The sequence below is a fragment of the Saccopteryx leptura genome, chromosome 8 (genome assembly GCF_036850995.1).
Source record: "Saccopteryx leptura isolate mSacLep1 chromosome 8, mSacLep1_pri_phased_curated, whole genome shotgun sequence".
NCBI classification, from domain to species: Eukaryota; Metazoa; Chordata; class Mammalia; order Chiroptera; family Emballonuridae; genus Saccopteryx; species Saccopteryx leptura.
The window spans coordinates 84,744,080-84,757,249 of NC_089510.1; the positions used below are offsets into that span (position 1 = coordinate 84,744,080).

The 13,170-nt window shown below is 42.3% G+C and overlaps 1 protein-coding gene and 1 non-coding gene across 8 annotated transcripts in view; one reads left to right on the plus strand and one right to left on the minus strand.

The window, feature by feature from the left end:
- Nucleotides 1-13,170, plus strand: part of TNIK (TRAF2 and NCK interacting kinase) — a 400,443-nt gene that overhangs the window by 320,891 nt on the left and 66,382 nt on the right. For all 7 annotated transcript variants that reach the window (XM_066347641.1, XM_066347637.1, XM_066347638.1 and 4 more), the window contains 3 exons: nt 7,114-7,278; nt 8,170-8,406; nt 12,161-12,267. In XM_066347641.1, coding sequence (XP_066203738.1) covers nt 7,114-7,278; nt 8,170-8,406; nt 12,161-12,267 — 509 coding nt within the window. The remainder of the gene's footprint in view (nt 1-7,113; nt 7,279-8,169; nt 8,407-12,160; nt 12,268-13,170) is intronic.
- Nucleotides 6,465-6,568, minus strand: LOC136380202 (U6 spliceosomal RNA). Its single transcript, XR_010746878.1, has one exon. It is a non-coding gene; the product is annotated as a U6 spliceosomal RNA (small nuclear RNA).

A 13,170-nucleotide genomic window follows, 5' to 3' on the forward strand; every position in this document is an offset into this window, starting at 1 on the left:
TGATGTGTTGTTTTCTGTATGGGCTTTTTTCAATTGGCGTTTTCTAAATTGCCATTTCAAGAGTTTACAGCTCTGTTCCCACCTTTTCTCAGTTTCTGCTCTCTCTCTCTCTCTCTTAACATTTTGCTTGAGAGAGACCTAGAAGGAAGAAGTAAGGAATTTGAGTTCCAGTTCTCCTACTTCCTTGTTGTGTGACCTGGGGCGAGTCTTGTAGCCTTCTTGAAGCATAGCTCCCCGTTTGCACTACCTGCTTTACAGTTGGGAGGATCCTGGGCAATCGTGCAAGTGTGCCATTGAAACTCTAGGCAAACTTTCATACAAATGCAAATTAAATATAATAGACAGTGTAGTTACATTTGGTTCCCAAGGCCATTGTCACTCACAAGAGATACATGCTTTGCCTCTGCCGTGTCTGGTTTGGATTTCGTGTGAGCAGTTTACATGCATCTCTCACATCCTCTACCATCCTTTCCCCAGTGATGGACGCATACATCTTCGTTTCTTGTCTCAGCATAAGATTTGCCTCATTATTTTTAAGTTATGTACTTCATTCATAGAAGGATCAATTTCCCCAGTGATAGATGCATGCACTTCATTTCTTGTCTCAGCTTAAGACTTGCCTCATTATTTTTAAGTTATGTGTTTCATTCATATGAAAATCAATATTTTTCTCTGCAATCATTGGTCAGGCCCTTACCTTCAGACAAGACTGCACTTAAGCATTTTATTTGAATGAGTCTTCCCTATCATCAGAGGTGCCTCATAGAGGAGATGTCCCCAATCTTACTCAATAACCCCCTGCCCATGTGGTTTGGCCAAAGAGCAAGGTGACTCAACTCTTTATTTGACCAGCGAGTGTAGGGTCAGAGTATCTAATGAGCACTTAAAAGTTATTTGTTGACTTCTGTCTCTTTCTCTAGCATTGCTGGTAAAGACAAAAATTCAAACTGTTTTGTTCAGTTGAAATAAAAAAAGATTTTCATATGATTAGTGTTCAGTTCACCACATATTAGCTTTTTTTTTTTTTTTTCTCAGAGACAGAGAGAGAGTCACAGAGAGGGATATATAGGGATAAACAGACAGGAAGGGAGAGAGATGAGAAGCATCAATCATCAGTTTTTCGTTGTGACACCTTAGTTGTTCATTGATTGCTTTCTCATACGTGCCTTGACTACGGGCCTTCAGCAGACCGAGTAACCCCTTGCTTGAGCCAGCGACCTTGGATCCAAGCTGGTGAGCTTTGCTCAAACCAGATGAGCCCACGCTCAAGCTGGCGACCTCAGGGTCTCTAACCTGGGTCCTCCACATCCCAGTCCGACACTCTATCCACGGCGACACCGCCTGGTCAGGCTACATATTAGCTTTTAACTAAAGTCTTCTAAGACTTGCATAGATCCCACAGACCCTACATCATATATATTATTATTAAGGTGCACCCATATGACATAATAAATATATTTTTGCTGTCATCATTTTTAAAAATTACTTCTCTAATTTTGTTTTGAAAGTCAGCAAATATTCATTATTGCTAACTGAGACATTGTAAGCTATCGATTGTTTTCAAGTATACAAAGCAATTTAACAATTGGCATTGATAGAATGTTTTATTTTTACATGTTTAAATATATTTTCATTTCTTTTGAAAAATTTTTGAAGTTGTATAACCAACAAATTTCTTTTCAGGTCTTCTGTATTTGTGTAGCTAGCTTTTATACATCTCAGAGGCCTTAGACATTGCTCCTATGGTTGTCAGTGGACAACATAGCCCTGCCTGGAGCAGAATTTTATTTCTAAGACCAGTTATTTTTTTCTTTCTCCCTATGATGTTATAATAAAGAGTAGAGCATTTTAGCAGAAGTGACCCAAACCTCTCCAAAGTTATTTTAGTTTTGATGTTAAAATGATCCTTTTAATTAGAAAAAAAAATGCTTTTATAGTATAATTGGTTAGTCTCTCCTCATCATGTTCTCTATATTCCTTGATAATCCTATCAACTATGAAACCTTTGTAACGGATTGCTTTTGTTGTTACGGTGTGGTACTTTTACCCTCTGTCTGATGCTACTAGGATGCTCTATTTTTGTTGGTACTTTTGGTATTTTATGTCTTCTCAACAGGAGATTGGAGCCGAGGCTCAGCTAATAGATTTTTATTGAGTATTGTTCAAGACATATTGAAACATATCTTCATTGTATCCTAGTTTTCCATCACAGATAATCTTATTCTGGGGCAGGGAGAGGAGACACTTTGTTCTTTTGTCTTACGTATCCATCTCCCGTTCAATTAGCAAACATGAGAAGTGATGAATCAGGAGACAGGTCTTGACCAGTATCTAGTAATCATCCAAGAAGGGCCTGTTCATGGATATACTGCTCAGCTTCTCCTCTGTCCATCTGAAATGTTACTAGGATGTATGATTTAGTATCTTTCCTCTAATACATATGCTGTCTTCTTGATACAAAAGCAATAGGCAGCATTATCTCTCTAAATACCTTAGGACAAGGTTTTCTTCAGACAAAATGAGTAGCCAGATGCCTCTTGTTACACCCTTCTCATAGATTTTCACATTTCTTCAGACAAACTCCAATCCTGGAAATTTTGTCACATTGGACCTATTCTTACATAATTTGCTCAGTGTAATGGGAGATTATTTATACCGTATATTTTAGCATGGCACAGACTGAAACACACAAATGGTAGGATTTAATATGTAAACTAACTTTTTTAATTTAGTTTCAAAACATTTTCATCTCCCCAGAAGGAACCCCCATACCATTAGGCAGTCACTCCCCAACTCCCCTCTCCACAGCTCCTGCATCTGCTAGTCTGCTTTCTGTCTTTGTGAATTTACTCAACCTTAATATTTCATTTCAGTGGAATCACATACCTTTTGTGTCTGGCTCCTTGCACTTAGCATGATGGTTTTTAGGTGCATCTACGTTGTAGCCAGTATCAGTACTTCATTCTCTTTTATAGTGATACACTACATTTTCTGGAGTGACTACATTTTGTTTTCTGGATAGACTACATTTTATTTATTCATTCATCAGTTGACGGACATTTGGGTTGTTTCTACCCTTTGGTCATTGTAAACTTCTGCACATACTGGTATACAAGTATCTGAGTCCCCATTTTCAAGTATTTGGGGTATAGACCTAGGAGTGGCAATACTTGGCCATAGAGTAAGTAATTCTGCTTAACTTTAGTTTATGAGGAGATACCAAGCTGTTTTCCGCAGCAGCTGCACTGTTTTACATTCCCACCAGCAGTGTATAAGAATTTCTTTTCTCAGCATTCTTGCCAACATTATTTATTTATTTATTCATTCATGTATTTATTTAGAACCTTAATCCTTTTTTGTTTATTGATTTTATTAAATTTATTGGTCTGTAAACTAACTGATACAAAGCACAGGAAATATTACTGGAAGCACATTAGTAATATCAGCATACAACTAATCACACCTGCTAAGTACCTGTGAAAGTCAGCACTCCACTCTGTGCTCTGTTCATTTCTAATGACAGCTTTGGGGCCAGGATGGCCTGTGGTCCTATTAGAGGCAGAGGTGCTTTCTTCACTGGAGCTTTGTTGTGTCAGTTGCCTAAAGAACTCTTTGTCTCAAAAATGGTTTCTTTGCTCAAGATAGAATCTTTGGGGGCAGACTTTTTGACTATTGTTTTTATGGTGCTGTCTTCTAATTGTGTGCTTAAAGCTGACTGAGGATATTTTACAGTTAAAAACAGTGATACGTATTCTTCACATTCGGAAGGATGTTTATGCTTTTTGAATGTCAGGTGGCAAGTGGCTATAGTTTGGACAGCCAGGTACTTATCTGAAAAAGTATTTCTGAATCTCTTAGATTCCTGAGTTCAGACAGCAATGGTTTGGATGCTGGGAGGTTGGATAGTGGGGGGTGCTCAGACATGTGATTTACCTAATAATGACCTTCCCTGGTAACAATAACTAATGTGCATGGTCTGGAAATAGTCACCTTCTTTTCAAAGAGTCTAGGATTTGGGAAAGCAATATATACATAGCTCAATTTACCTATTGCTGTCTTTGCAGACTTTCTCTTTTTGGTAGTTTTATCTCAAAATTAGCTTTTTCCTTTTCCTTAGTTCAGTGCATTAGCCAAATAATTTTTGCTGTTGTGATACTTTGCACACGCACATACAGAAAGTATGTATGTTCTGGTTTATATTCCTGGTTTTTTCTAGCTAATCCTATTTGGCATGTGTAAGCTTCTGGGCCATAGAATTTCAAAACTAAAGTCAACTAGATGCAAATTGTATGTACCCTGCACAGCCATGGTAGGGGTAGAGATGTGCAAATTACTCCTAAGGAGGGGAAGAAGGGCGTTTTGTTCTTTTCTATTCTGTAACATGTTAAATGTTTGCTGTTAATATGAAAGTTTAAAAAACAGACTTATTCTGTATAAAAGACTGAGTCTGCCTCTAGGAAGATTCAAAATGGGTTATGGAGAATGAGAAAGGATAACTTTTTTTTCTGTTTACTTCAAATCAGGTGGCAAAATGAATAAAGACTCTTAGCTGCTACATGCAAATATGTGTTGAGAAGCTGCATGTGGGCTCTGTGACAAGCTTTTGTAATACTCAGACAATGAGTCAGTAAAGGAGAGTTAGCTGGTGGTTTGAAAAGTATAGCTGTCGAATTGGCCCAAAAGAAATGAAGGAGAAATGATTAGAATGTGACAGTTCAGGGCAGTTTCAGAGAAGGAAACTGTGAAGGTTCAAAACAGGCGGCCCCAGGATATGCCTCAGTGGTATACAAAGTGCTTTGAGCTAAAGGTCACTTTAACTACAGGCTCAGCTGAGACTCCTGCCCCTCCCTTAGCTACCTAGAAGAACTTGAATCAGGGGCCTTGACCACAGTAAGAGATTATCAGAGATAAACTCTTTCGACCTATCTATAGAGCAGATCAAACTTCTACTTACTAAATGTCTGTTCTTGTTATCCTGCAGTAACCCTTTGAAACCCCCAGGGTACAATGCCTCATCCCTAGTTCAATCCCCCTTCCTATTTCTGAACCTCTTGTGCACTTGGGGTCTCTGACTTTTTCATGTGTACATGTATAATACATACATATGAATGTATTATATTTGGTTGTATTTTCTCCTGCGAAAGAGAGAGCGAGAGAGAAAGAGAAGAGAAAGAGGGAGGGAGGGAGGGAGGGAGTCAAGATGGACCTGGCAGAAAAGTCCTAGATCTCTTGAAGTTGTTGAAGATTTTAAATCATGTCTTGGAGTGTACCTCTTGTTTATATAAATTTTCCTTTAAAATTGTCCTTTGTGATAGTCTATCTGCTACAATTAAGAACAAAGGGTAACTTTTATCTGTAATAATGGCATTCCTGGTATGGTGTGCCTACCTGGAGAAACACACGATTGGTTATCTGTTTTGAGTCGAGAGAGCTCTGCAAGAACAAGAAGAACAAGGACACAGCAGAGGCAGGAGGGGTGGGAAGGGGAGAGAAGTGGAAGCAGGCAGACGGCCCTGTGTGGAGAAGGGAAGGCGCGGGAGAGGAAAACAGTGGATTCCAAGCTGGAAATGGAAAGAATGAGGAGGGCAATGTGTTTTAGGAAGTAGGGAGAAACAACTGAAAAGAAAGGGCCTTAAAGAGAGGGAAGGAAATGGTAGAGGTGGTCTAGTTAAGACTGGCCGCGCTCAGTGCGTGAGCGCCCGGGAACACCCCGTGCCTGTCAGTAAGAATAGGAAGAAGTGGAGTGTTAGTGCACTCAGCTTGATCCCGCTTCTCCTCTCCCTGTCCCATGAGTCAGCTCAGAGCAATTTTCTGTTTTCCCAAGCAGTCTCAATGCCTGCATCGTTCCCATTGTCTCCCGCCCTGACACGTGGCTTTGTGACCAATCAGCGAGGTAATGTCCCAGCCAATGCAAGATGAACTCTTAAGCAGGTCCCAAATTCCCAGCTAACTAAAATAGCACAAGGTAATGGGTAAGGGAAGGGTGATGGCTTTAGTATTTTGTATATTTTTCATGTTAGTGTTTACTCTAACAGAAAATAGCTTTTTCACAAATTCTTGATGCAGAGCAGACATGGAGAGTTTGACTCCTTAAAAATGAATTGATCAGAGGGACAGAAAAATGGCTGTGCAGGTGACTACAGGGAGTAAGTTTTTATTACTAAGAAATAATTCAGCTTCTATCCATTTGGCTCAGAGGTCGGGAAACTTTTTGGCTGAGAGAGCCATGAACGCCACTTATTTTAAAATGTAATTCCATGAAAGCCATACAATGACCCATGTACATTACGCATTATCTAATAAAAATTTGATGTTGTCCCAGAGGACAGCTGTGATTGGCTCCAGCCACCCGCAACCATGAACATGAGCGGTAGGAAATGAATGGATTGTAATACATGAGAATGTTTTATTTTTTTTTATAAATTTTTATTAATTTTAATTGGGTGACATCAATAAATCAGGGTAAAAATATGGAACACTTCACGAATTTGCGTGTCATCCTTGCACAGGGGCCATGCTAATCTCTGTATCGTTCCAATTTTACTATATGTGCTGCCGAAGTGAGCACGAGAATGTTTTATATTTTTAACATTTTTTTTAATTTATTTATTTTTCTGAAGTTGGAAACAGGAAGGCAGTCAGACAGACTCCTGCATGCGCCCCACCAGGATCCACCCAGGATCTGCCCACCAGGGGGCGATGCTCTGCCCATCTGGGGTGTTGCTCTGTTGCAACCAGAGCCATTCTAGCACCTGAGGCAGAGGCCATGGAGCCATCCTCAGCACCCGGGCCAACTTTGCTCCAATGGAGCCTTGGCTGCGGGAGGGGAAGAGAGAGACAGAGAGGAAGGAGGGGGGGGGTGGAGAAGCAGATGGGCGCTTCTCCTGTGTGCCCTGGCCAAGAATCGAACCCGGGACTCCTGCACGCCAGGCTGACACTCTACCACTGAGCCAACCAGCCAGGGCCAACGTTATTATTTTTTAATTAAAGATTTGTCTGCGAGCCAGATGCAGCCATCAAAAGAGCCACATCTGGCTCACGAGCCATAGGCTCCCGACCCCTGACATAGCTGTTGAAGCTCTCTCTCTTTTTTGTTTGTTTGTTTGTTTCTAGGTAGAAGAACGGTCCAGGCTCAACCGGCAGAGCTCACCTGCCATGCCTCACAAGGTTGCCAACAGGATATCTGACCCCAACCTGCCCCCGAGGTCGGAGTCCTTCAGTATCAGTGGGGTTCAGCCTGCGCGGACCCCTCCTATGCTCAGACCAGTTGATCCACAGGTACGTTCTGTCCTTCGCTCCGCCATACGTTTCACTAAGAAGACAGATAAACCTACTAGAAGCTCAGGGCATTGTAACAGGGATTCAGGCTTAGGACCAGTCAAATGTTGGCCCCTGATATAGAATCTATAGTATTATATGAGGCCCCACTAAATGTGAAGGGCAGAGGAAGGGTGAGAAAGAAAAAGGCACTATCCTTAACTTTGAGCCAGTCTCCAGGTCACATCTTGGTAAATTGGCCTCTTGGTGAAGCATAGAAGTTTCTGTTAAGTAGGAACAAAGACCTTTTTAGTTGTAGTGACCAAAAAAAAGCCATATAGACCTTTGCTAGATGTAAACTGTTATATTATCTTTTCTTCCTTGGGATTTTGATGTGATCCTGAAACTTTGAAATGAAATGGACTTGGATAACCCATGTCTTCTAAAAGTGTGGTCACCGGACCGGCGGCAATCACCCAGGACCTTAGTGAAGTGCAGATTCTCAGGTCTGCTCAGACCTGCTGATCAACAACTCTTGCAGTGGGGTGTGGCCCCTGTTTTTTAACAAGCTCTCCAGGTGATTCTGATGCACTGTAGAGTTTGAGAAACACTGTATTAAGCTTTTTAATAAAGAAAAAAGACGTTCGTTACTTTGAGAAAAAGAGAAAGTTTGTGGAAGTTTTACAGGACTTTTAAATAACTAAACTTTTGGCCAGGAACCCTGGTACAGCCCTACTGTAGCTCTACATGGAAAATTTTGAAGAACTTTAGAAAGCGTGCTGTAGATGACCATGGTGGGCTTTATGTACACCAATTCTTGTGCCCTAAAACTTTATTTTCCATCCCACTGAGTGAGGTACTAGCTCATCGGTTCTTCTAATCATCCTGCTGTGGTGTTCGTTTGATGCTTAGATCCCACACCTGGTAGCTGTCAAGTCCCAGGGACCTGCCTTGACCGCCTCCCAGTCAGTGCACGAGCAGCCCAAGGGCCTCTCCGGGTTCCAGGAGGCTCTGAACGTGACCTCTCACCGTGTTGAGATGCCGCGCCAGAATTCGGATCCCACCTCAGAAAACCCTCCTCTCCCCACTCGCATTGAGAAGTTTGACCGAAGCTCTTGGTTACGACAGGAAGAAGACATTCCACCAAAGGTAACGTTGCTGGAGTGCTCCTATTGCCATCACCATCCCTATTGCAGAACTTTCATAATAATGGGCATCATACCAAAGTACTGTCCCTTGTCACGTGTGTTTTGGTACCCCTTGCTTCCACGCTAAAAGGTGGATTGTCATTTATCGTTTCTGACTTCCATTTTCCCCAAAGGAACAGAAGCTCAGGTTGATCAGATGACTTGGAAGTATGTATCTTGCATTTAGAATTAGAAATCTCAACCCTAAACACTCCAAATTATTATTTTACTATCCATATTAGAAGTATAATGGATTTTTATTTATTTATTTACTTATTTTGGTGACTGAATCTAAATCTAGACAAATTAAGAACTTCCAGATAGCCTGACCTGTGGTGGCGCAGTGGATAAAGCGTCAACCTGGAAATGCTGAGGTTGCCGGTTCGAAACCCTGGGCTTGCCTGGTCAAGGCACATATGGGAGTTGATGCTTCCAGCTCCTCCCCCCTTCTCTCTTTTTCTCTCTCTCCTCTGTCTCTCTCTCTCCCTCTCTCTCTCTCCTCTCTAAAAAAAAATGAATAAATAAAAAAAAAAGAACTTCCAGATAAAAAGTAGAGAATTCATTTATTTCTATTTTTAACAATACAAAGTGAAGCCAGATTTCAGGTATTCAGAAAATAGTATTGCTCCTAGAATATTTTAGTCCATTTAAGGAAAGCTCCTTATAGGCTAGGTCATAATTTTTTTTATTTTAGTGAGAGGAGGGGAGGCAGATACAGACTCTCACATGCACCCTGACCAGGATCCACCCCTCATTCATTAAGGGGCGATGCTCTGCTCATCTGGGGCCCTTGCTCCATTGCAACTGGAGCCATTTTTTAGTGCCTGAGGTGGAGGCCATGGAGCCATCCTCAGCACCCAGGGCCTGAGGTGGAGGCCATGGAGCCATCCTCAGCACCCAGGGCCAACTCACTCTAATCCAACCTTGGCTGCAGGAGGGATGGAGAAGAGATAGAGAGAAATGAGAGGGGGCAGGGTGGAGAAGCAGATGGGTGCTTCTCCTGTGTGCCCTGACCGATAATCGAACCCAGGACATCTACACACCAGGCTGAAGCTCTACCATTGAGCCAACCAGGCAGGGCCCAGGTCATAATTTAATTCCAAATTTAATTGATTACTAAGGATAAAACTATAAGGTAAAATGACCAGTCACCCCACAGTGGGCAGAACAATTCTGGGTTTGGTTTTTTTGTTTTGTTTTTTCTTTAAAAAGTACTGGCCCTGGCCGGTTGGCTCAGCGGTAGAGCATCTGCCTGGTGTGTAGAAGTCCCGGGTTCAAGTCCAGGTCAAGGCACACAGGAGAAGTGCCTATCTGCTTCTCTACCCTTCCCCCTCTCTTCCTCTCTGTCTCTCTCTTCCCCTCCCACAGCCAAGGCTCCATTGGAGCAAAGTTGGTCCGTGCACTGAGGATGGCTCTATGGCTTCTGCCTCAGGCGCTAGAATGGCTCTGATTGCAGCAGAGCATCACCCCCTGGTGGGCATGCCAGGTCAATCCCGGCCGGGCGCATGTGGGAGTCTGTCTGACTGCCTTCCTGCTTCTAACTTCAGAAAAATACAAGGAAAAAAAAAGTTAGTTACTTACTTCAAAAAATGTCCTGAAATGTGGTTGTGCGTCTCACTGCAGACAACCTGAAAGTGTTTCAAAATAGTGAAGAAATTTTCGCATCAGATTCTTCCTGGTTCAAGATTCTACTTTCTTAGAATGTTCCACAATTTCCAGTAATTAGTATCATTGTTAATTCCAGGAAAAATAATAAATCAATAATGAAAACACTACATGATTGTCAAATATTTTTCCTCCTTTTCCTATAGAAAGGATATTACAACAGGATTTCCATTACTTTGAAAATTAGAGTAGCTGATAATGGTTTTTTGTTGGTGTTCGTCTCCAACAAAAAGATTGGTGTGGAAGCAGAGATGCCCTCAGGAAAGGTTGTTTAGGGGACAGAGTGCAGCATGGAAAACAAGATGGCAGAGGAGCAGACACAGAGCTGGGAACATGGACAGTGAAGGTTGTTAATCACTCTAAAAACATGCAGGCACACATTTATAACGGGGAGAAAAATTTAGATCATACAATGATTTCAGGTTTTAACGATTTCATTAGACTCTTCTCTATAACTATTAAATTAATAAAATGATAAAGGAAAAACAGTTGTAGTATATTGAATTTAAGCAGGTGGCAGCTCTGATGTGGTCATTTTGCTTCAAGTCACTGACTTATCTTTTTAGTCTTATCTTAAAAGTCTAATAACCCACAAAATTTATATTAATATTATTGTTTAATATATTAATAACATTAAAACAAAGCACATTTTAAAAATACCTAGTAAAAAACACAAAACCACTTAGAAAAATACTCCCCCCCCCCAATAAAGAAAAGCCATGAAGGAAAACGGAAGCACCTGATGAATGTTTAACCCTATTTAGATGTAATAGGACATCTGCATCTTCATTTCCTGGTCACTTTCATAAAGTCAGTCTTTCCTCTGCTCTCCCCTCATGTTGGATTCCTTTAAAACACTTCCTATACTTGATTTCATTTAAGAATGTTTCATGAAAGAAGGCATGCTTCAGTTTTACTTGAGGCTTGCCATATTAGCTAATGTACATTTTCCTGGTGTGCCCACAGCCCCGGCGGTGCTCAGCCTGGTCTTCCTGGAGACCCTGCCAGTATTTTCAGTGTCAGTCTGCTTTTGTGTCCTGTTTGGGCACTACCTTTCAGAGCACAGTATTTGGGGCTTTGTCTTCAGCAGCAGCGGCAGGTTGGTGAGGAAGTGGGGCGTGCGGGCCCTGCTGCCGCAGGGTCTCTGAGCTCACTGACATGCTTTCTGTCCCAGGTTTTCGTTGACACCCTAGTTTCTCTCCAGATTTCATCATTTCCTTGTCTGTCTGTCAGTTGTGATGTTAGCTAAAAGTGAAACTCAGCTGGTCTGAATGACTCTCATCTGTTGCAATTTCCAGTGATCGGATGAGTTTATGGTACCTTAAAGAGTGGCATCCTCCACTCTTACACAAAGAAGGAACTCAGTGAATGAAAATAATGAGCTTTGGTATGTTTTTAAATTTGTTTTTAAAATTCAGGACCATATTCCTTACTGGTTGCTGACTGTGCCTCATTGCCTTTTGTCTGATTTTATTTAGAAAGTTAAACTGTTCTTTGACAAATGAACAGTCTGTCACTTCCCTGTTTCTGATCATTGCTGAAAGTCTTGGCAAACCTTTCTTTTTTTTTTTTTTCATTTTTCTGAAGCTGGAAACAGGGAGAGACAGTCAGACAGACTCCCGCATGCGCCCGACCGGGATCCACCCGGCACGCCCACCATGGGGCGACGCTCTGCCCACCAGGGGGCGATGCTCTGCCCATCCTGGGCGTCACCATGTTGCGACCAGAGCCACTCTAGCGCCTGGGGCAGAGGCCACAGAGCCATCCCCAGTGCCCGGGCCATCTTTGCTCCAGTGGAGCCTTGGCTGCGGGAGGGGAAGAGAGAGACAGAGAGGAAAGCGCGGCGGAGGGGTGGAGAAGCAAATGGGCACTTCTCCTATGTGCCCTGGCCGGGAATCGAACCCGGGTCCTCCGCACGCTAGGCCGACGCTCTACCGCTGAGCCAACCGGCCAGGGCGGCAAACCTTTCTAAAGGAGTATGCTGCTTTCCAGGCAGTAGCTTATGGAAGCTATTTTGTGGAAAATGTCTCTGAATTTTGCTTTTCTTCCAGGTGCCTCAAAGAACAACTTCTATATCCCCAGCATTAGCCAGAAAGAACTCCCCTGGAAATGGTAGTGCTCTGGGACCCAGACTAGGATCTCAACCCATCAGAGCAAGGTAAAGGAGAATGATGGTTAAGTGAGGGGAAGAGCCCCTACCCACCATTGTCATTATTGCTTTCCTAAAAAATGTTTTTGTTCTTCCTGTCACTTCAGAGGCATGTTGACTGGGCACCTGGGTGGTAACCTTTGGTGGGCCAGTGCATGGGCCTTTTCTCTCGTCAGTAGCCTTTTATAGAAATCAGGGTACAGTAGGAGCTTGTAAATGAGTGGATGAGTGCATAAATAAATAAATGAATGTGTGAGGCAACCCAGCAGCCAATCAGGGGTACCTTACCAACAGTTTTCAGAATTGGAGAGTAAAATTACAAGCATAAGTCTGGTTATAGTATTCCAAACCATCATTTCAGAGACCATTTTATGAAGACAGCAGAATAATATGGCCTGGTTTGAGGTGATTTTTAACATCTGGTCAAGGACTGTACCTTGTCAACCATTGAGACGGTAGAAAGTAATTGCCACAGAAGTGCAGTGGTGACCAGCTGCAGCGCTTCCCTAGCTTTGCAAATGACACAAGGTCTACCTCTTGTGATGAAGTTCTCTCTTTGGCATTATGGGGGATCACTGGCAGGTAGTTACGCTTCCATTGGTGATCTGTGCTCTCTGCAAGTTTCCCAGCAATGACGTGTAATCCTGCAGTCAGGAAGTGGCATCTACCTCCCGGTTGGTGTAGAAGTGGGAAATAAACAATATTTGTACAGCATCTGAGCAGATTTTATGTGGGAACAGATGCTGTTGGCTGCTGTAGTTCTTTAAGCTTCCCTCGGATTTTTCATGATGAATACCACCTTTTTTAGAACTAACTGAAATAGCAAATGGCCTCTGCTGAGACTATAAAAAGGATGAGCATGGACAGCCTGTTTTCTTCTTCTTCATTGTATTCATAATAAGAGAAGGACTC